We start from the raw sequence: 25,072 nt of genomic DNA, 5'->3' as shown, positions 1-25,072 counted from the left end.
GGTGAAATATTGTGCCTGGCACAGACCAGCCCGAGGCAGTTCGGGTCAAGTGTAGCCCAGAAAGAAACAAAATGAAGTAGATTTACAATGGTGTCCATGAGAGAAGACGTTGGCAACAGAGATGTAAAAAATGTCATTTGTATAGAGAAGAGAAGATGCATAGAGTAAGACAAATCAAGTCGGAGCCATAGTCTAGCGGTTAATTCATGAGCTCTGATGCCGGTGCGCTTATGGGCGAGGTAGGTTTGAATCTAACTTGCAACGTATACCATTACCCTGCTCTCTCTCTCTCTCTCTCTCTCCCTATGACTTTCTGAACTTTAAAAAGTGAAAAGCCCTAAAAGGCTAATCAAAATGAGACATTATGCTGATTTCTTTTTGATTTACTGGCACTAGTTCCTTTTTTGCCAAGCTAATTTTTCATAAGAAATAGTCTTCCATGACTTGGGTCCTTGGAAAGTATCAAAACAAGATGCACTTGTGACGTTTTATTGGGTAAAAGGAAGGGATTTAACTGTGGGATTGATGGTAGAGCAGAAGATGCTGATGTAAACCGTCTAAGCACACATCAGGTGAAACCGCTTTTTCAGTTGTTGCTTGTAGCAAAAGTTATTCTGTATTCATCATAATTATGTTTTTGCTGTTCATTGGCTATAGCATTTTTTAAAATGCTTTATAAAATAATTATATAAAGAATTATAAAATATATTTTATTACATAAAAAATATTTTATAACATCCCACCCACCATGTCCAGATGTTTTTTTTAAGCATTCTCTTTATTAGGTTTTCTACATTGACTCAATTTCCAATACAAATTTTTACATATGAATGCAAATTATATTTTAACAATGAATTTTAACATAGTAATGATATATGGAAAAAGGAAAAGAAAGAAAGAGAGAGAGAAAGAAAGAAAGAAAGTTTATTGTATAGTTGTGTAATGAATATTGTGGAATTGTTGCCCCATATGGAATCTGGGCCCACAGAATTCTACAGAAAGCTTTGCAGATCCACAAAATTTGTAATTTCCAAAGTTTTACACCACCTTGCCATTTGTGTGTTTATTGTTTTTTTCTTTTTAGAATTATAATTTGAAAGAGTTATTCATAAATGGATTTCAGTGCTCTCAGCTCTGTTTAAGCCATTTTACCATATTTAAATCCATTCCACAGAATTCCCCTCATAAATGTGCAGATTCCGTGTGGGCCTTGTTTTTACCTTATATTAATATTACCTATTAATAAACATGAATTTGAGTTTTCATTCAAAATATGACACTGATTATTGATGTTGGCAAAAAAAACAGTCACTTAAAAAGTCAAATATAAAAGAGCTTTCTTGGCAACGCCGGAGCAGTATTTCACTCCCTTTAAACCATAGCGAGTCTGTTGCCATGGTCTAAAGCTCTAAGTTGTGGTAGTGAAATTTTTAACCCAGAGTGCTCCACATCATTAAAATACAGGCAAAATACGCCCGCTGGTTATCACCCATTAGAAATGTCTGGTATAAATCTCCTAAGCATGGAAAAACCATAGTCTAAAAATGGGAACAAAGTGGACGAGGATGAAAAGAAAAAAAAAGAAAAATGACATTAAGGTGGAGAAAGATCTGAAGTATATTGTTTTTTGTTTTTTGCAGAATCTTGGAAGTGTAGCTACCCGGGCTATGCGTTTAAGGTTCATTCTGAACCCGCAAGCACAGATGAAAAAACATTGAGGATCCTTTTAAAAATACAGGCCTGGTATAAATCAGGCCAGTCTGGCACTCTGATTACAAATCTACAAATAGTTTTGGGTCGGTCTCCTGATGCACAAAACCCAGCCTAGATCTTTTACAGGGTTCTGAGCTCCGAGGAAAATGAATAAATCAAGCTGGAGGCAGAAATCACTTGTCCTTGGTGCGCTTGAGACGGAGTTTGGTAAAGGGAAATGATCGATGCACCGCAATATTTATAAAGGAGGGAAAAATGTAGCGCTGCATCAGTGCTTTGGCTACTGGAGGGGGATTAGAGGAAGTCAGAGGTTTGGTCCAGATGCTACATGGCTGTAGGCCCCTCTGTGCTAACGTCTAATATCTGTCTCTGTCTCTCTGTCTTTCTGTCATTCGCTGGACATTTCAAATATGATTTTTGAACAGTTATACCCTGCATAGTATTGATATATGGGAAATGATCCATAGCCAAATTTCTTGGTTGCCTTTCCCTGTTTTCTTTGAGCTTGTCATTGTTCCCAAGGGTCATGCATCATGTTTGAGTTGTACACGTGGGCAGCCGTCGATATGTCCAGTCCCACAATGCCCTTGGGGAAGTCCAGTTTATTTACTGTTCACTGTAAGCAGCCAGATTAGACACTGCCTGTGTTTATTTCCCATTGGCTCCTGGGTAACAGTGCACGCTCCCCATAGCTTATTTATCCCTTTGTTTATTTGAGCCACTGTGTTTGTGGGAAGTTTTGTGTGTGTGTGTGTGTAAGTGAGCTAGTTTAATACGATCTGGGAAAAGTGTCTGTTTCTCCCTCCCAAGTGAAACTATCCTACTGAGGCTGGATTACGTCGACTGAAATTATAAACTTTGACTGTTGCTCCAATTTCTGTCATTCCTAAGTAGTTGATGTCACTCTCTTATTTTCAGCACCTTAAGTGCGTATATGTGTATTTAAATGTTTGGATGTTGTCATTTAAAGGAATAGTTTACCAAAAATAAAAAGTCTGCCATTATTTACTCTTAAAGCTGTTATTATTTGCAGAGACATTTGGAAGAATGTACACATTCCAATTTTCAGTGACGGTTAGTTCTAGACAAAAACATAATCCGAATTACTTGTTCCTAGTGTTCTGAAGTCATATTGAAGCTTTTGTTCAATTTCACGTTTTGAATGTGAATTTGTGCTAGCATTCAAATTGGGCTTCTTTAGATTCACATATGCCTATTTGTAGAAAAAGTTTAATTTAAGTGGTACAATAACATCTTAAATTTCAGTCTACACCTCACACAATTATGGTGTATGACTTGGAATGCAGCACCTGAGTCATATGGACAACATTTAGGATGGTTAAATGGTGTTAAATGGCACTATCAGCTTATATCAACTTTTATCATTTTATAGAAGAGAAGCACACATTCTTTATCGTTTCGATTTAATTCAATTTGTCTCTATTTAATTACGTACAGATTTGGAATGGCAATGACAGATTTTTCATTTTTGGGTGAACTATCTCTTTAAAACCATCACTTAAATACAAACACTCACACATGCACATGCATTGGCTAACTCACTCATTCCCCCCCCCCCCCCCTCTCTGTCTCACAACCACACATCATCTTTCAGACATTACATAGACCTACTAAAGTTCAAAAATGCTCTCACCCTCCCTACACCATAACTCAGGGTATCTCTGGTTCTTTTCACTTCTATAATTGATGTTATATTCTTGGCAAAGTCACCCTCATTACAGAACCAAATAAAAACAGAAATGCTTGTGTTTTTATTATGTTTACTGATTCATTGAAAGTCTTGTTCCGAGGAGAATGTGCCAAATCACTGCCTCAGTCTTGATGGCAAACAGACTTCAATGAGTTGATGGCTGCATATCTTTCCTAACTCTTGATGCCGTTCTTTCCATTTCATTTATCCATCTATGTGGCAATAACCTCTATTTGACCTGACAAAGCCTTTCTCGTTTCAGTTGACAGTTTAGATCTAGTTTTTGACAGTATACAAATGCACATTACCCATGCTATTCCCCTTGATGTGTGCTTGCAACTCTTGCCATACTTCATCACTTATTCTGACATGAAAATGTGATGCAATTCATTAATCTTTGAATCTTTGACTCTTTGATTAGATTCCTATGCTATCGTGTCCTTCCTGCATCAGAGCCAGAAGACAGTGACTGTTCGGAACACGCTCAATCCCACCTGGGACCAGACCCTCATCTTTTATGAAGTGGAAATATTTGGAGACCATCTTGTGACTGAGAGGAACCCTCCAAACATTGTGGTGGAACTATACGATCAGGACACCTATGTGAGTTTTCATTGTGTTGGTATGTTATTTTATAAATGGGTGTGTTTATTGTCAAATTAATTAGACTTTTGACCAGTGAAATTAAGTCTAGTCCAATTTACAGTTTGTTCAGGTCAAGAACCACTAATTTTGTCAGGCAGAATTATCTTACCAATATCAAAGTCAGTTCGCTCAGTCTTATTCATAACACCATGCGAGTACAGTTCATATCTGTTTGAATGAGGAAAGACTGAAGTGTAATTATTCGACAAAATTATGTTTAAGACACGTATTTAAAATTAAATGATTAAAGTCTGACAATGGTGGTATTATATAATGCACTTCTTAAACCAGTGTTGTTATTGTTAACTAAAATGATTAGTTATTAGTTTTCATTAATTGAAATAAGGCAAAAATAAAATGAAATATAGAAAACTTGAAAAACATAGAAAACTTAGAAACTGAAATTAGAAATGTTGCCTTGGCAACAAACTGAAATAAAATGTTTAAACTACTACTAACATTAAGTACTAACATTACTGAAACTAGAACTGATTTAAAAAATAATGCAAAATATTAATATTAAAAACAAAACCATAAAACAAATTACTAAAACATAAACTAAAATGTATATGAAAACTGAAAACTTATTACCAATAAATAAATAAAATATTAAATAATACTAAAATAACCCTGTCTTTAAAATAAGATCACCGAAAAACAAAAAAAACAAAACAAAAAAAGAGGCTGGTCCAGCTATGTTGCTTTTTGCGTGAATTAAACAGGTTTTATGTATAGGCGAGGCTACAGACAATTTATTAGGCATTATGACTATTTAATTTTGTTTGTATGTGCCATTTAAGTATAGGTTAATTATACGCCACAGTAGTAGACTAATATTGGAATATTTTTTGAATTTTTTTAATTCAAAAAAAGAAGTGAAATAAAGTCAAGTAAAGTAGTAGTGACAGTGATAAATGATTATTTAGACAGAGAGCTAAGACAATTATAAATATCAAGTTTGCATGCTACTAAGTGTCTCAAGCAAAACTCTGAATGACATGCTGTCTGAAGCTTGGGCTGATGTCAGATATGTTTAGTTTCATGTCTGTGAAACAGAAAATGCCTGATAAGTTATTTGACCCCTGCAGGGTGCTGATGAGTTTATGGGCCGTTGTGTTTGCCAACCATCAATGGTGTCTACCCCTCGCCTCGCCTGGTATCCCATCCAGAATGCTGGGAAGCCTGCTGGACAACTGCTTGCTGCTTTCGAACTGATCCGCAGAGATAAAGTAAGAGTTATATGAATTATCATCCTCATAGACATTTTATCACTTTTGATATTGTAACTGGCATCTGTGGCCTTAATTTTCCCATTTTCAGTCTCCTTGTGAATGACACATGACATAAGGCTATAAAGGTCAGAATTAAGATCACCTCAGTGATGATTTTGTGGGATTATTTGTGTCTTCTCGACACAGCTGTTGTCTGAAGCATCTCTGTTGAAAAAAATGCTTTTGTTATGAGTTTAACCCACAGGTGTTTACATGGCACATATCACAACTTCTCCAGCACCGCAGAGGAAGTTTAGTGGCTCTTTCACCCACGCAGTTGTATTTGTATGCATAACGCTTTCAGTTTTTATAGTACGAAATAATTTAGTCGTTGCTCTTCATTATTTCTTCACAGCCTGCAGTTCATCACATCCCCGGTCAAGAGGTTAGTCAAATGTCTTTAAGTTGCCCATCTTTTTTTCCTTTTGTTTTCTTTTAAAAAATGCACAGACACACACTGCCTGTCCTCCAAGTCATAGTCACTCCCTATTCTCTCAGTCAAGCACAACGGAGTAATTGGATAGAGCTGCTGTAAATGACATAAACATCACTGTATCTGAACCGGTTTCACTAGCCCTGTCTGTTTGGAGACTGGCACCGCTCAGCAGCTCTCAGTTCAGGAAAGTGGCTCTGTCTGGGCTATACAGATAGCCAGGAGACTGATTGGACATGCCAGTGGAGTTTAAAAGTGCCAGAGGCCCCACCCAGTCCAGACCTGTCCAGCTGGCATCAGTTAGAGTGGGATAATCACCGGGAAATTGAATTAAAGTGAACCCTTAGAGAACAGCAAACCACCCACCCACGCACACACACAAACGAATGCCCACACTGTAACACTTTATTTATTTGATTTTAAAAGTCTTTTATTTTTTTTTATTTTTTTTCTGCAGGGGGATATTATACCACCCTCACATATCATGGATGAGGTAAGTGTTGGTGGAGGATTCTGTGAATAGACAATGAATCTTATTTGCAATTGTTCCAGAGCATCTCTTTCCTGTTCTCTCGTTAATTTTTTCCCTCTCTGTCTATTTTGGGCATCTTCAAGCTTGTGCTTCCGGGGTTCCTCTCTGACAGTCAACAGCAATGGGTACAATTCAGCATGCATGCACATACACTAAAACATTTCACTGTATTTAGTTGACAAAACACAATGAAAAAAACACAGGACATGTGGTTCCACCATGTTAAACCAGAGCTAATGATTAATCATTCAGACATTTATAGCTGCCTATAATGTGGAAGATACTGAGCCGGAACCAGTATAGTTAAAGCTCCAACATGTCATTCCCACTGGTTTTCATTAGGCTGTGGATATGGAGTGTTGAGATCTAGATTTTAGTTTTATCGCTAGTGGGTAGATTCCTCCAGAACTCTGTGTACTTCTACGCACCTCCTTGATTTTTATGAGGCCTGCCAAAGACAAGATCTTGTGGGAAATGGCTTGGAAATTAAGAGGCCTTTCTGATCCGGCTGTATTCCCAGCTCTCCTATCTACTGGATTCCGCTTCATCTGCACAAAGATTTGTATTGTTCTGCAGTGGCATTTCAAAAAGACTCAGTGATAGACTAATGGTGGAACTAACATGCTGCTATTAGACTGCATAATAGCTGCTCTTCATTAGATACAAACACACTAGGGACGTAAACATTTGCAAGTCGCCAGTAGTAAAGGAAAACATTGGCAATACAGGGTTCACGGTCTTGCACTTTCCCTTTTCCTCTGTACTCCACACATTACTCTTTGTTTTGCTGGAAATAACAGCATGATATCATTAAGATCTAGGGATGCACTGATATTAAATGACCAATAATACAATAATAATATATAGTATTATAAAATAATAAAACGGAATATTTGGCAACGTTATGGACTTAAATGCAGTGAGCTGGATGATGACATCACTTTTTTTCTCTAGAGTTCCTTTATATATCATTTGAACTTATTCCTTAATTGACAAATTTAACACCGTTATTAAACTCAACTGAATCAACGATAAACTGGCATTAACTGAAAAATGGTCTTCTTTTTAAAGCTGTTTTACAGCAGAATTGAATTTTATTTGCATCATTAAAACATTATTTTTCTGTTTAATACTGTAAAGCTTGACACCATCTATATTGTATGAAGTGTTATATAAATAAAGGTGACTTGTCTCGACTTTAATAAAATTCAATACTATTTTGTCTACAATTAAAAATCAGACTCTAAAAACTAAAATCATTTGAAATGCTACAAGTGAATTTAGGCATCAAAGCATTATAATGTACATTATGAAAAAAGAATATTCACTGTAAATATACACTTTTTAATTGTTCTAAGCTATTAAAATATTAGAAATTAACCTTAAGTGAGTGTTAGATGACAGCACATGTAATCTAAAATATACACTGTACAAATAAGTTCAATTGAAATTACATTAAACCAACTCAAAAAATCAAGTTGAATAATGAATAACTTAAAAAAACTAAGTGAAAATTGGTAGAATGAATTTGATTTGATTTGAGTTAAACTATTGGAAAAACATACTGTTCCCATTACTTACTGATCATATAATTGTGACCGTGTGAAAATAGGAGAAATGTGGTACTAATTTGCCAATATTATTATTATTATTATTATTATTATTTTACTTCCCCCAAACAGAAGAGAATAGTGCTAGCAGCACCAGGGTCAAAGGTTTGATTCCTAGGGAATGCATAAACTGATTAATTTTATAACGTGAAAGCAATATACAGTAAGTAGCTTTGGATAAAAGCATTTGCATAAATGTAAACGTAATTTATATCTATACGATCTGATTAATTCAGTTTGACCTTTGAAAACAGTGGCCTTTCTAAAATGATTTGTTTGTATCTGAAGACTTGAGTATGTTGAGTACTGAGTTTGTATAATTGTCGGGAAATGTTCTCATTTATCAAATAGATTAACCATGCTTCCTTGAAGGTGTGTCTGTTTTAATGACGTTCTTTCAAATCCTTGCCTTAACTTAATGAAGTTAGACATTACATAGTCTAATTCTCCATGACTGAAGCGTATCTCCGAAGGTCCCTTTGCACAGAGCACCATTGTATTCAACAGTAGTACCATTCATCAAACAATTGCACTGGCACAACACAGTCCTGGCTAATCCTTGTGTGTGTGTGTGTGTGTGTGTTGCGGCTTGATTGCTAACTTTGATTGGCATGTGAAGTCATGATGTTTGACTTTTTGTAGCTGCTATTAGTAACCAATTCCTTGTTTGTTTTCACACCCATTTTCGAATTTGGGTGCGTCATGCAAATGTACTTATAGAGAAGAATGGAAACATCGTGCTTGTGAAGCTGAGTCCTCTAAATGTACTCTATGTCTCCTTCAGTTTTGTCATCTTTGCTTTCTTATTATATATAGTGACATGGGGAATATTCATATCAATGTTATTTTACGTACTTTTATACTTTTTAATAATAACGTTTGAATTCGCTTTTATTTTTGTATTTTCAGTTTTCATTTTAGTTTTTTTTTTTTAAATAATTTTATTTGCTTTTGTTGTTGTTGTTATGAATATTACTGTTTAATTTATTTTTACTTCATTTTTAGTTTTTATTTGCTTCCAGTTGAATACATTTTTGTTTATTTCCAGCAATTTTAGTGCTTTAACTTGCACTTATTTCAGTTAACCTATTTCACTTGTTAAGGCAACATTTCAAAGTTTTTTTTCTTTCATTTTTATTTTTAATTAACAAAATAATTTTTTATAGCTTTAGTTGTATTTAACAATAATAACCCTTATCCTTATTAACTTATATTTACTCATATTATGCTTTGCTCTTCATTCTTAGCCAGAGGACTCTGATTTGCCATATCCACCTCCACAAAGGGAACCTAATGTCTACATGGTGCCGCAGGGGATAAAACCTGTCCTACAACGCACAGCTATTGAGGTGGGCCCAAAACCTTTCCTCGGGTTGTCCATTTATAGTTTAAAGCTTCTAGTGCAATATAGACTATTCAAATATTATGAAAAGCACTGACATCGCTTTTTTACCATTCATTTTACATGGCTGTTTGACTATTCATGATTACTTTAGGACATGTGACTTTAACATTTTAACCTTTTAACTCTTAGATACTGGCGTGGGGTTTGCGTAACCTGAAGAGTTTTCAGCTGGCCGGTGTGACATCTCCCAGTCTTCGGGTGGAATGTGGAGGAAGTGTGGTTCAGTCGTGCGTCATTCGAAATGCTAAGAAGAACTCCAACTTTGAAGTCAACACTTTGTTCATTGATGTCGTAAGCTCTGGATCTTGATTTGTTTGTTTTTATGTACATCATTTTGTTCAACATTAGGTCAAGTAGGGTAAGATTAGTTAAAATTATGTAAGTATATAGTTCACCCAAAAATTAAAATTTGATGAACATTTACTCACCCTCAGACCATCCAAGAATGTAGATGAGTTTTTTAGTTTTAATTTAGCATTACATCACTTGCTCATCAGTGGATCCTCTGCAGTGAATGGGTGCCATCAGAATGAGAGTCCAACCAGCTGATAAAAGCATCACAATAATCCACAAGTAATGCACAAGACTCCAGTCTGGCAATTAATGTCTTGTGAAGTGAAAAGCTGCATGCTTGTGAAAAACAACTTCATAATTAAGGAGTTTTAACTTTAAACCATCATTTCTGGACAAAATGTCAGTTAATTAAATTCATATTAATGCTTTCTTTAGTGAAAAAAATGAATGCCGCTGTCCCGTCATATCAATATCCACCGACATATTTGTCTAAAACTGTTTTGGACTGTTTTTGTTTGTAAAGAGTGCTTGGTTCATATTGCTCTCCTGATTCAGAAGAGATGACTTTTTCATTGTAGAAAACAATACTCTGATCAGAGGACGGTTAGATGACTTTTTGCTGGCAACAATGTTTGAAACATCTTAAAAGATGTTTAAGATGTGAGTTAAAAACATCTTAATGATGGGTTTGTTTTATTACAAACATGCAGCCTGTGGATTACTTGCATTACTTGAAGGTTATTGTGATGTTTTTATCAGCTGTTTGGACTCTCATTCTGACGACCCATTCACTGTAGAGGATCCATTGGTGAGAAAGTGATGCAATACCAGATTTATCCAAATCTGTTCTGATGAAGAAACAAATTCCTATACATCCTGGATGACCTGATGATGAATAAAATTGTTAGCAAATTCTCGTTTTTGGGTAAATTTTTCATTGAACTTTTATGGGCATTCATCAAGGCAAAAATAACGCATCTATTGTAATGATCAGAGCCCTCTTCAGATTTCTTTATGTAGAAATCCAGTTAAGATATCACATTTTGTGTTACAGCATGCTGCTAACCAGTTGACTTATATACAATATTGTCATGGTGTCCTTCACATGGTGGATGTTTCATGAGTGATGATTGGCACAGTAACAATGTTCCCCAGAAATGAGCGTCAGTTCTTAATTCTAAAACGTAAGATAGTCTGGATTCCGTTCCAATACTCCTCTAAGGCTGGAAGGCATCGCATGGAAAGAATGCTGAATGACTTGCACAGTTATTTGCACTGTCAGTCGTGGTCAGCCCTATGTCATGTTTGCCTCAGTTTAGGGTGTGAAATACTTTCACCAAGTATGAGAGGAGAGAGAGGAATAACATCTGAAATGGAGAAATAATCAAGACATTATAAGTTAAAGGTTGGAAGCCTTGCATCTCTTTGTTCATATCTTTGTTATTCGTAATCTCTTCTCCACTGTAGCAACTGCCCAAGGAAGAGCTCTACATGCCTCCATTGGTGATCAAGGTTATAGACAACCGTCAGTTTGGCAGGAAGCCTGTAGTGGGCCAGTGCACAGTCCCCTCGCTGAATGAGTTCTTCTGCCAGCCAGAGAGCCTGGACAGAGACCCTACAGAAGAAGAATTTGGTGAGGAAATAAGGGAATGACTAAATACCTTTTTAAACTGCATCAAAGTATATTTGAGATATTGTAAGCACAACAGATACACTGACAAGAATGGGCTTTGAAACTGTTTTCTCTTAGCAATTACTAGTAAATTTCATAAATAGTTACAAAAGAACAGCAAGTAACGATGAAGTAATTATGAAATTGAAAGACTAAAATAGTCAAATACTAGTAAAGTGTGAATCTTCTCAAGTATGTACTAAAATGTTTTTGAAATACATTTATTTTATGCTAAGTATACTAAAAATACACTTATTTATGCACTTAATAAAAATACCCTGCAACTGTACTTTTAGTTTACTAAACTGGTATACTTAAAACCTGCTGAATTGGAACAATTAATTTAGTACATAATGCACTTTAATTGTGAGGAAGTAGGCCCTGTGCTGAAGTCCAACTAAAGGTATCCTGAAGTATATTTGATTGTGCTAAAGTGTAATTATTGCAAGTATGCTTCAGGTATACTTTAAATGTCTTGCATTTAAAGACTGATAGTATTCAAAGATCATAGTCATCATCAATAATGACATTAAACACATTTTAGGCTAAATATTAAGAAATGTGCATTGTGTAGTACTCCAAATAAAGTTGACTTAGAATTTTTATAATCTAATATTAAAGTCTTGAGCAATATATCAGTAAATGTTCATGTTATCTATCAACTTTATGTAAAGCATCCTTGGGTTTTTGAAGGCTCTATATAAATAAAATTATTATTGATTTGAACAATGCTTAGTATGAAATAATTGTATCTTAAATGTATTTCTTTTTTACTATGGTTAATCTTAGTAAAATACTAATCTTTTATTTACAAAATATTTTTTTTTTCATTCAATTTTTGTTTGAAAATGTGTGTGTTCTGCCTAGGGAATGAAGGAAAGACAGAAAGAAAAAAGAATATTGGAGAAAAGTAAATTTATTTAAAGCTTTTTTAGGGTATATAAAGTACACCCAAAGTATAGTAACCTGCTCTAATTTAGAACAATTCCGTTATTCAATAAGAAATGGCAAGAATCTAATTATTTTCTTGGTGTTCAGTTCTATTAATAGTTCAGTTCTATTAAAAGTGCATTCTTTTGACAATGTGGATGAACATTACACTTTATGCTTACATTTATTTATGGTATATTTCCATCAACAGAGGCAATTGCTCAAACCCCTAGAGATGACGTTCTGGTTGATATTGATGATAAGGAGCCTCTCATTCCTGGACAGGTATGATTAGTCTTTTTATCTCTTTTTCTTAACTGATTGACAAGGTAACATGTAGTGCTGTTTCCAGATCTCTTCTGAAACTTAATCAGAAACGCTCTTTGGAAAACCTGCTTTATAGCAGTCATTCTCAAAATGAGGGGTCCTCAAATTTTTTTGAAAAATCCCATTTGAAAAATTATTAAAGTGTAATTTCTAGCCCTGGAGAAATCATTTAAATTAATAAAACAATAATATATATATATACATTTTTTAAATATTTAACTAAAAAATGAAATGTAAAAAATTTAAATATTAACAAAATGTGAATGTAAAAAAAAATATTTATCTACAAAATCCAGTAAAACGCAAACAACTGTAAAAGTCATGGGGCATATTGTTGTGGACAATGGAGTCAAAAAGCTGAGAACTGCTGCTTTTATAGCGATGATTACACACTATTTTTTTTTTTGTTGTCTGTGATGATGTTAGTTCTCTCGGCTGCTATTCAGTAGGTTGTTGGTCACATAGCTTGGGTTTCTCCAGGTTTCTTTAGAGCCTTGTTAGAGAATGAGGTATGCTGTCATGGCAAGGTTAAGCACTTCTGAGCATACACACCACTTTATAAGGTCTTCTAGGGGTAGTTTTCTCCATGCATTTATTGGTGGAATTTAAGTGTGATTCTAGTTGTGAAACATGGCAATCACATCCTGTCCATTCTAATGTCTGGGTTATAGCATTGCCCCAGAGGGACACAGTGTCTGTGACACTAAGAAAGCATTGCTTTGTAGATCGTGACTAGAGGAAGGCTGCTTATTGAAGGATTGAGAGACAATGGGTATTATAGTATCGACTTGAGTTCAATTGGGTATTAGCAGAAATGCTGAAAAAAATGATCTATTACTTAAATTTAGGCTGTGATTTCAAGATGAGATGTAAGATTTTGGCCAAACTAGTCTTGTGATGTTGCTATGGTGCCATGTTAGTCAACTTATGGCATAATTGGGGGTGGGTGTCTGATGAAATCATGAATTCAGTAACATGATGGAATACTGTTTGGCACTTGCATGTATGATGAAGGCTCACACCATCTTGAGACAATGACACGCTTCGCTTTCTGAGAAAAGAGAGGCCAGCTTTAATGACGCCTCCTCGAGCTGTCATCAATTCCCTCTCATAACTACGACCTAAAAATACTCCCAAAAAATAAATAAAAACAACATAAAACAATTATCAAGGGGGATTAGGAAAATTGAAAAATTGTTTCCATGTCTCCGCTTTAAACTCTCAGCCTTTATTTGTTCAGTCACTGGAAGAAAACGAGACTAGAATATCAGATTCGGGACCGCATGGCCCACTTGGTTTCCTTGGAAATTGATCAGACTCACAAAAGCCAGTTTATTTAGGTTTTCGACCTTTCAGCCCGGCTGGCAGTGCTTCCCTGTGGATGTGAGGTGTTCTGTCGTTTGCAGAGTGGAAAGAGGAATACTTCACGCTTGTCCTTTTGAGCTCGGTTTTATAAGCCCACGCCCAGCTCTAGTTAAGGGCCATTAATGGGGCTCTTTTCTTCTGCACTTGCCACCTTTTCCATTGATCTAATCCGGGAGCAAGAATCGGTTGTTGTTGTATTCCACAGTGTGTGACACGGTCAACTTACATTCATCTATTAGTAACCCAACGATGATCCTGAAATGTCACGTAACACAGTGCCCACTGGCCTGGACGTCAGTCCAAACGCTCAAGGCCATTTAGACGGCATCAATTGGCACACCATTTGCGGTTTGACTGAAATCAGTTGAATGTAACCGCATGTTTGACTCTGAAAATGTATTGCTAAATACACAGTAAACATCCACTCCAGTTCTGCTCCTGATTTCAGATGTCTGGTGACCATGGCACTATGGGCTTTATTTATAAATGTGCATTTGTATGAGGACTGCCGTCAAATGGCTCGTTCTGGCTAACATAAATAAGAGGGACCACAACCACAGTCATCTGTGGAAGAATCCCCAGTGGCCCTCATTTTTGTCTATCAGAAATGTTTGATGGAATATAGGAAGTGAAGGAACTGTGGGAAAAGGGTATGTCAGTTGTTCGTTTTTTTTGTGAAGAAGGGTTTTTGTTGCACGGTTTGCACGCTCATCACATTTTGTTTTTGCTTTAGGGTGTAGTTGCTTTTCTTTTGCACATGCAGAACATGCACTTGATTTGCAGTTTTGGCAGCTCATCTACATTCCCCTTGACATTTTCTGTTTTATAGCATTGTAGCATTTATTGACAACATCTCAGGTAGTTTTGATGTGCAGTAGCAAGGTCATTCGTACTGGTCAGCTGCAATGGATCAGAATAAAGTTTATTGGGTCTATCACACAAGAAACAACAGGAGTTTGATCCCCGGCCCACAATCCCACGTGGCTTCTAACATTCCAGTGGGAGCCTGAGGCTGCTGTGATCCACTGAGGAAACCAAGAAAAGCAGGGAAAGCTAAAGAAGAAAATTTGTTCATCTTCCTGTGGCTACTGCTTGGATCCTGATGACAGTAAAAGGTCCAGTTCTTGCTCTGTAAGAGCAATATCTCCAATCAAATTCCCTATTTAACAATGTGCACAGTAGTGTCTGAATATTTAAATCAGAACACAAATACACAGCAGAAAATGGCAAACCTGCATGTCCAAGCTCTACTGAAAAGACCACATCTTCTCTCTTGTCTTGAGACTATAATCAGAGAATGATTACAGTAACCATGTTTTTACACAATCGGCCAAACAAATCAAACTCAGACAGTTTGCAAGAGTGCAGAAGGCACAAAACACTTCAGCTAAAGGCAACTTTTGCTTTACTTTTGTGAAATATTGTGAAATGTTATTACAAATTAAAATATCCTTTTTCTATTGGAATATATTTTAAAATGTAATTTATTCCTGCTATGGCAAAGCTGAATTTTCAGCAGCCATTACTAAAGTCTTACATGATGCTTCAGAAATCACTCTAATAATCTGTGCTCAAGAAACTTTATTATTTATTTATTTATTATCGATTCTGAAAACAGTTGTGCCGATTGTTTTTGTGAAAACGTTGACACATTTTTTTTCAGGAGTCTCTGATAAATAGAAAGTTCCAATGAAAATTTGATAAATAGAAAGTAAACTGCATTTATTTGAAATAGATTTTTTATTTTTTTTATAAAATTATAAATGTCTTAACTCTTGACTTTTGATCAATTTACATTTATGCATTTAGCAGACTTACATTGCGTTCAAGTTACAGTTTTTACATTTTATCAGCTCTTGCTTTCCCTGGGAATCGAACCCATGACCTTGGCGTTGCTAGTGCCATACTCTACTATTTGAGCTACAAAAATGCTATTCTTTCTGAATAAAAGTGCTAGACAAACTGACCCCAAACTTTTGAATGGTGGTGTACATTTTATTAAAAAACATCCCAGTTGACTTAACTAGTTGCTAATTATACTGAAATAGTGCTGCTGCATTTAAAAGTAGACACTTCCTTTCAGCATGAACACTTTCTATGTAAATTAGGCTCATAATAGATGCCTTACTCACAAACGTAGCACTCTTGACCTTGCACAGTTAATGTTGTGCTGTTTACTTTGAAAGAGTAGACAATAAACTAATTTTCCTTCAAAAAAGAAAACACATTTAGTACAGAGCTGATTCAGGTGCCTGGTTCGCAGCAGTAAAGTGATGCTGTATAGTTCCAGTAAATAATGCTAGATTGCGAAAGTCGGTTGCATCCTCAACAGCTGTTAGCATTCAGAACTGACTTCCAACCAACTTGGGAATTGCGGCATGCAATTTGAGTGCCGGTGAACTGCGGTATCGGTGTGTGCAATTTTTTTTTGTGTATTCCCTCGTAAGCACTATAACTTGTTATATTTTCACTTCTAATGACTTGTGTTTGGTGTCGGTGGTGGTCAGAGCAGTACTGGTCCGAACTCCCCAGTGCATTAAATGAAACTTGATCCCTATCATCCCCCCAAAGCCTTTGCTTCGCTTGGCTCAGACTCCAATACTATTCCCTAGCGGTCTCATAAAAATGCTCCCTGGATCAGGTTCATCACTTAAAGCAGGTTTTTGATGAGGCCAAACACAACCTCATAGGGGAAAGTAACACCGATCCGGTGGCTTTGTGGATTTGCTACGGTTTTGAGCGGGTTAAATTATATACTTCTGAAACACGGCGCTAAAAGCAAGTACCCATGTAGAGGAGCTTTGAAGGGGTTTCTGAGGTTAGACTTGAGGGAGAACTACTGAAAAGTTTTGATTTTGATCCTACATCTTGGTGGCTTCGCCCAAAGGCCTTTAGACAGCGAGAAAGGCGAACGGTCCCTCTAATGTGTGTACTTTAAAATGTTCTGTAATGCAACTCCTCTAGTTGGAGGACAACAGCAAACAAAGTGGCCTGGTCCTAATTAGCTGTTCTACCGAGTGGCTGCGTGGAGTCCTCTCTCTTGTTGTATTTATTATGCCCTGGCACTACAGAGCAGAAGGCGCTGTGAGGGTTCAGTCCTCCCTCTGATGTGGTAAGTCCTCGTCTTGGGCAACTGCATCCCCCCGCTCCTGGCTGCTCACCACCGGCGCCACAATAACTGCCACCCCCTACCCCCACACCTCCCCTGCTAGGGGTCGACTCTGGGGGAATGAAAACGCTCAATGACAGGCCTTCGCGACCAGGTCCCTGTTTATGAGCACCCAGTTTGATGGCTTGTTTAACCCAGTTTCTTATACGACTCTGAGAGTCTATTTGAATGGTTTTGGTGCAGAAGATCACGTCTTCCACTTATTAGAACAGTTAGGCTGTTTGTTTCCTGATGTTTAATGCTAAATCCAGCATTCTTGATTGTATTTACATTGTGGTGTAAAAGAGCAAGCTTGATTTCACATAATTTCAGCAGGATGTGGTTGCTGCATGGGAAGACACAGCTCTGGCACGGCTCTGCTGTTTGTAACACCAGCCTAGCATAGCATTGTAATCAGCCACACCATGTGCATCATAATATGGAGGAATCAGGACTGGTTCGGCATGATTAGCTTGTGACAGATGCGGTGTGGGAATGTAATCTCCAAGGCTCATCAGCGAGGGATGTGTAAAACTGCTCTGCATAAAATGTGTTTTTGGCTAAATCGGTCTTGTATCGCAAGACATTTTTGGATTAGATTAGGCTACTTCTCAGCATATATGTCTGTAAAAGTATTTGTTATGCAGTGCTTATCACCAATTCACACAAGGTATTTTAGTAATATTTACTTATTTACATATATATATATTTTTTACACATTTGTATACTTTATTTAATATTGCTTTTCAGGTTTAATTTATTGTTATTTCAGTTTTAGTTTTTATTTCTTTCCAGTTAGCAATTTTACTGCTTCAACTTTAAACTCATTTCAGTTAGTTGTCAGTGCAACATTTCCTTGTTTAGTTTGAGTTTTTCTAATATTTATATTTTATTTTATTCTTAGCTTTATTTAAATTGATTGATTATGCAGAAAATAATAAATGTGGCGAGTACGTGCTATTATGAGGAGAATTGGTTTTGGATAAAATACATTTTACATTATTATTATTATTTTCTTAAGAATCAGCTTTTCATTTGTTGTTCCAGAAAAACAAACAAACAGTTAATGTCATATCAATCAGTTATTATTGATATAACATTACATGTATATACAAAGTACAGTTTATACATTAATCTTTTGTTTTTTTGTTTGACTTGCTGTATATACTTTGAATGGGTTCATATTTTTTAACATTATCAATTAATACATTAATGTTAAACTAAAATAATTATAAAGATTATTATTATTATTTTAAATTAATGGTACTTTTTTTTATATCTTTGCTTAAACACATAAGTTAACCAGACTTTTACAAAAAACATTTTATTTTCCATGTAACAGCAGAATTGTTGTTGTGTTTTGCATGATTTATTATCCTTTTGAGGGGAGCATTTGTTGACATAGATGTAATAAGATTTGTGCTTGAATTATATTAAATATTTGCCCTGAGCATGTTATTGATTTACAATGCTTTCATAATGCGTACAGCGACAAAAGTCTTTAAAATGAAACCTATACTGTTACGCTAAATTATTCTTACTCCTTGGAGAGCTCTCCTCAGAATTAAATTATTTTATTCTATTGTTCAATGCATTTTCACGTTTTATGGCTGGTGTGGTACTTTCTCTGCGACACGTTCCCATAGAAAACAATGGTTTGATTTAGCATCGGGTTGGTTAGAGAGTCTAATGGTTAGAGAGTCGGACTCGTAATCCAAAGGTTGCGGGTTCGAGTCTCGGGCCGGCAGGGATTGTAGGTGTCCAGCGCTCTCTCCACCCTCAATACCACGACTGAGGTGCCCTTGCTCTGTTTTCATATCATTCCTCATTATGCTACAAAAAAATTATAGGGCCAGGATTGAACTGTTGACTAGTAGAGTGTTGTACAATGCGTACATCAGTTAGATTTTTCTTGATACGGATATTTAATATTATTCCAAATACAACCTCAAACATTTACTATATAAACCATAAAAACTCTGTTTTGCTTTAGGCTTTGAATAGCGAAATTTAAAGACTTGGCTTTTTTTGTCTATAATTGTTCCTCTTACTTTGAAAGTGTGTTGATTAGCGAATGACAGATATTTACTAACGTTAACCAACTAACCAATGCTTCTGGTTTATAACAGGCAGACGGAACCAGCTCTGCCATTATTAACATCTCGCCTTCTCAGTCCAGCCTCCATGTACGTATGTATCTTCATTACCCCTTTCACCATCTCTTTCCATTTTTCTGTAACCTTCATTTCATCCTGACAAGAGCTCATTAGGGTTGGGCGACGTCTACAGTGAAACATTGTGATGGACAATGACATCGGGGGGCAGGGTTAGGGGTGTGCCCGAAGCATGAATCTGTTTGCAGAAAGGCACGGAAAACAAATAATGCGTTCTATGGAGCCACTAAAGTGACATTAGCCGCTAGCTAGTGGTTGCCTGTTACATTACAGCACATTAAAGTTACTTACCACACTTACCACATACACAGAGTAAGGAGAGATGACTGATAGGACAATGGCGAATGATTTGCAGATACTGAGCACCACTGACAAATAACTAATCTTGTAAAATGTGTGGTAAGTACTGCCGCTCCGTAGTATAGAGTCCGTGTGATTGCGAATCTCAAAAGTGAAAGTGAAGTGAGAGCGCGCATTCGAAAGCGGTTTCAGTGCCCTGCATATTAGTAGCGGCTTCCTGATGCCCGCAATTTATATACAGTATAAGTACACAACGATTTAATTGCTAGAGAAAGTATTGAAATATATATATTTTTTATCCTCCCATTTCGTAGGCTATTTATTCCCTTTAGGGGTTCCGTAGTACACTCCGTAGTATTGGGATGTGGCGGATTGCAGAAGAGGGGGTGGGGGCAAAGGAATCACGATGTCGGCTCAACATCGTGATATCTGTCAGCCATCGGCGATGGACAATGGCATCGTCTATCGGCCCAACCCTAGAGCTCATTGAGTCATAGTGCTATGGGTTGAGTCCAAAGTTTTGTGCCCTTAATAAGTAAGAATGTTATGTGTATGTGTGTGTGTGTGTGTGTGTGTATATGTATGTATGTGTGTGTATATGTATGTGTGTGTGTATATATATTGCCTCCCTTTGTTTTTGTGGCCTATGGAATGTCACCTTTAATCAATCAGCATTAGAGCCCTGCATTTCAGACGGGCCCCTACTTTTTTATGCCTCTAGGGCCGGGCTTTGGGCCAATTTTCACGTCATAGTTCAGACGTGGACCAGACCTCGGGCCTGTTTTAGGCTTCTCCTTATTTTTATATTTTAGACGTCCATCAATTAATGATGAAAAAAAAATTGGCACACTGGTGGAGACCACACGAGACCCTGCTACCGCGACTGTCATGAGCGGCTCGACTGTGTTTAGTGTCCAGCAGCATGCATGCTCTCAGCGCAGCTGAAGAGTTCTGCGTTCAAATGCATGCAATTGGCTGAAGCTTGCCGCAAAGCCCCAGGAAAAGTAATTACCATGAATGTGTCCGGGGGAAATAGTAAAGAGAAATTAGGATTATTTACTAATAAACTAGTGTTTTCCGAGTCCGTTTCGCAAGTATGAAGTTGTTGATCCTGACTCGCCATCTCCTCATTAGATGCGCCTTTAGAGAGAAATGCATCTTTATGGATTATGATTATAATGAAAGACTTTTTATTTTCGATTTGTTTTATTTCGTTAAGTAGTAATTTAAAGCTTTCTATAGATATATTTATCATGTCTGTGATTGAGTTTTGGTTCATTTTTGTGAAAATGCAAGTGATTGCGCTGGCGTCTCCATGTCCTGCAAAGCGCCCTTTAGCTTCCACTCTCCACGCAAACTATTGGATATAGCGCACATTTACCTAGGTTTAACATTAAAACATTGTTATATGCTTGAACTGTTTTATATCTATAGATTTTATATAGAAAGATTTTATATAGAAACATAGACTATGATCAGTTTACTGTATGCCGCTGGCCGCTTGATCGTTACTTTAAAAAACAAACTTATAACGAATACTAATAAAAAATGCTCCAAACGCTTTTCTAAATTAACTTAACAAACAAAATATAATCACTTTGCCATAACATACGAACCTGAACTATTTTAATAGCTGAAACATTAGTAGACTATAAGCTGTTTTGGGAGAAGGGGGAAAAAAGACAACTCGGGTCGGACTTGGGCCGGTAATGCTGATAAGCTGTCGGACACAGGCCGGGCTAGGGCCTGAGTATCTCGGGCCAGGGCCAGGCTAGGGCCCGAATTTGAGGCTTTTGCAGGGCTCTAATCAGCATGGCTGTGGTAAATTCATACAAATGCACTTGTGTTTTGCGCTGCATGCTCTTGATGTATAATGATGCAAGGACAAGTGACATCACCCAGACCAAGGCCTGACATTTACATGAAGATTTATTTAAAGAAAGAAAAAAAAAAAAAAAACCAAATATTAAAAAGATGTAAGATGCATTTTTTTAAAAACATGTCTCAATATCGCTTAGCAATTTTCCTTCTCTTTACTGTAAGGATGTAAAGATTTTTTTTCTTCGAAACAAGATGATATTTCAGTATTTCACTAATTTCTGTCCTGCAATCCTTACATTATTTTGTAGAAAACAAAAATGTTTTGTAGACAAAAAATGTTTTTTGTCCAAATAGGGAATCCATGTTGTTTTGGACCCTGCTGAATTTCACTGAATGGACATGAATTTTCTTCAAAATATCATCTTTTGTGTTTCACACAGTGTTGTTTTAGTGTTATTTATACTATTCTGTATACTTTTATATGGTTTAGGATTTATACATTTTAAGCATACTTTTACGTCATACTGATGTATTTTTGTCATTTATTATTATAATTTTTTATATTTATATATAGCTTTATTTTTATTTCCGTTTTAGTTTTGGTAATTTAAGCCATTTTATTTAATTTAATTTGAGATTTATTTCAACTAACAAAATTACCTGATTTGTAATAGTTTAAGTTGGTTAGTAAACAACAACACCATTTCCAAATAAAAAAAAGGAAGTCTTACAGGTTTAGACTGGAGGATGATTAACAAAATAAAGTACAAATTTCCTATAGGGACAGTTCACCCAAAAATTCTGTCATCAATTAAAGTCACTTACAGTAGGCAATACTGTGTAATTGTACTGTAAGTAACTGTATTAACTTCTAATTTGTAAATACGGGCATTGCAATGTAAAGTAAACAGACAAAAAAAAAAGAGAAAAAAGTGGACATCCTTTTTTAAAGAATGGATTTGGCTATTATGTGCATAAAACCAAGCATTCAATTGTGTGAGACCCTTGTCTTATAGCATGAAAATGCTTTTGTGAACACAATGTAGTCAATATAGAAATAGTCTGTTGTGGGAAAAGCTGACTGGCCTACACAACGTCCAGACCTGAACTTGTTTTGAGATGAATTGGAACAGCAACTGAGCCACTCCCTATTGCCCAAAATCAGTGCTTGACCTCCCTCATGCTGATGTATCTGAATGAGAGTAAATTCCTGCAGCCGTGTTACGACATCTTCCGTATTAAACAACATGCCCACAGCTTGTTCCAGGCCTTTTCAGAAGATTGAAAACTATTATAGTTGCAATGGGGGGACCAACTCCCTGTCAATACCCGTGGTTTTGAAATTAAATGCTCAAATAAGCTCATATGGGTGTGGTATTTGGGAATCCACATACTTCTGACCATAAAGAGTATTTCCAAATTATATTTACACCAGTCTAATTAGGTTAACGGATGCCTCTAATCAGGCAGATATATGCCAGAAGCAGACCTAGCTGGCTTTGTGAGTGCTTACGCAAACTCTAGGAATGATTTGTGCATGTGACTGACTGAGAGACATTTAAAAATATATATGTTTTTATGTATTTTAATAAAAAAAAATATTTATGAGGCAAAGCTAATTTGCTCTCATATTTGTCTTTGACTCTGTAAAGTTCTCTTAGTTACGCTTCTGATTGGTTGCAGAACACATTTCCTCCAGGAGATGAGTCCTGTTTTGTGTTAAGATCAAGGAGACTTAATGGATTCAAACTATCCTTCTTTCAACTATTTTTTTTTTTTTTTTTGATACAGGCATTTTCATTTCTAAAAGAGAAAAAGTCAGGATCGTGAATAAGTGACCATGAAAAAACAAGCAAGCATATAGAAGGGTCGTAGGTCTTAGCATGGTCCGATTTGGTCTTGGTCACATGATCTCCACAGATTTAGGGCTTTGGTTCTAGATCTTAGACCAGGCTAGGACTAAGCAGAATGTAGCACTCTAAATGTAGTACTTTCTCCCTTCTCCTGCCAAAACATAGAAAGTTTTTTTTTCTTCTTTTTCCCTATTTTTCTTTTTGCAAACAAAGATATTTATTTTATTAGAAAACATTCAAACCAGATGATCAAAAACCCAAATTTTCTTTCTCACTAGAGCCAAAGTAAACAGGGCTGTTAAAAGATTCCTAGTGCATTTTCCCTCATAGACAAATGTCAAGAACAGAACGAAAAAGAATGAGTGAAAGAGAGAGAGAGACGAAAATGTGTATTCAATCAGTTTTCCTTTAATTAAATTTCATAGATACTTTCTATGAGCCATGGTCCTGTCCTGTTGCTTTCAGGAGGGAGAAAAAAGATGGAGAGGAGAGAGATGCTCATCAAATTTTTTTCTCATTGTAATTTTAATGAGATGTGCTTCATTATTCTGAGATCTTCTAATTCAGGGATTTTTAAACTGGGGTCTAGAATCCACAAGAGGGTACTAGAAGGGCAGTAAAAAAAATTGAAAGGTAAAGATTTTACAAAATGAGTTTTGGGGCTGTCAAAGTTCACATAAAATCTGTTTATTAAATATGTTTAATGCATTTTTTTTTAATTGTTTTGGGGCAATATTTATTGTGAAAAGTGCCTGGCATTTTTTGGGGAAACTTTTTAATGAAAATGTTTATACATCTATAAACATTTATACATCTATATACAGGTTTATACATCTAACATTTAATAGTGCATAGAAAAAAGGTACACCCTTTAGCTTAAAACAAAGTATATATTTTTATAATTTGCTTTAGTTCAGTAACCATTTTAATTTAAAATTAATTTTGAAAACAATTTTATTTTCTTTGCATATTGCATACTACAATATTACTAGTTATTTTTTTTATTTTTTTTTACATGAAATTTATAATCACCTTTATATTTTCAGATGGGTCTCACACAGGGGGTCATCATATTATGAAGTCCTTGTCATCAAAAAGTTTTCATAACCCTGTTTTATTTAATTGTTTCTAATTATTCTATTCTGTTCTTTGTGAGAACTGTCATACACACAGGACTGCACCGTGGCGATGCAGCATTTGCTGAAGCCTTTGCCAAGCCTTCAGACACTCCAGAGGACAAATAGTATTTCAACAGTTGTGCCAGTCTTAGTACTTGACATCCAAAACGCATCAGTAGTTTTGAGAGGAGAAAAAAGAAACATGCAGAACGGTGGTTGCTCATAAAATGGAATATTGGTTGGTGGCTTAATTTTCTTCAGACCATGAAACTATGCTGAAGGTTATTTGAAAGAATGCCTTGACTCTGCTGAAATGTGCAGACAGTGAAGCAGTACAGCACACATCTTGAACAAGGGCTGCCCTAAACCAAAATAAATCCAGTTATAAATGTATACGTACATTCAAAAGTCCCTTTAGCATTTATCCAAAATCCTGGTTGAGAAGGCTAGGATTGGCTTTATGATATTGTAATATTATGGATGCTTTTATACAAAGTGACTTACAACAGAGGAATCGTTACAGTGCCAACAATATTTATAATGTACAATGCAAGCTTTATTAGAAAGCTAGACTAGGAACAAGCTAGATCCAGTTCCTGTCTTTCTGTTGAAGCTGCTCACACCAGTTTTGTGGAGTGTTTGTCCCAACAGCTGTCCTATACACCAGTGGTTCTCAACCAGGGGCCCAGTAACTTCAAGATTACTTAAAATGGTTTAAAACTTAAAATGTTACTTCATTTAAATGTGTGA

General features: G+C 36.1%; 1 protein-coding gene across 11 annotated transcripts in view; it reads left to right on the top strand.

The window, feature by feature from the left end:
* The window catches only part of LOC306872776 (dysferlin-like), a 77,565-nt gene that overhangs the window by 31,497 nt on the left and 20,996 nt on the right, over positions 1-25,072 (top strand). For 8 of the 11 annotated variants that reach the window (XM_079421561.1, XM_079421566.1, XM_079421560.1 and 5 more), the window contains exons 32-41: positions 3,846-4,027; positions 5,158-5,298; positions 5,696-5,725; positions 6,231-6,266; positions 6,389-6,430; positions 9,163-9,264; positions 9,450-9,611; positions 11,082-11,247; positions 12,428-12,501; positions 19,186-19,242. In XM_079421561.1, the coding sequence (XP_079277687.1) occupies positions 3,846-4,027; positions 5,158-5,298; positions 5,696-5,725; positions 6,231-6,266; positions 6,389-6,430; positions 9,163-9,264; positions 9,450-9,611; positions 11,082-11,247; positions 12,428-12,501; positions 19,186-19,242 (992 nt within the window). The remainder of the gene's footprint in view (positions 1-3,845; positions 4,028-5,157; positions 5,299-5,695; positions 5,726-6,230; positions 6,267-6,388; positions 6,431-9,162; positions 9,265-9,449; positions 9,612-11,081; positions 11,248-12,427; positions 12,502-19,185; positions 19,243-25,072) is intronic. The other 3 variants (XM_079421564.1, XM_079421563.1, XM_079421558.1) reach the window with 1 other exon arrangement.

This window comes from Barbus barbus, assembly GCF_936440315.1.
Source record: "Barbus barbus genome assembly, chromosome: 1".
Taxonomy (NCBI): Eukaryota; Metazoa; Chordata; class Actinopteri; order Cypriniformes; family Cyprinidae; genus Barbus; species Barbus barbus.
This window is presented reverse-complemented; position numbering and strand designations above follow the sequence as displayed.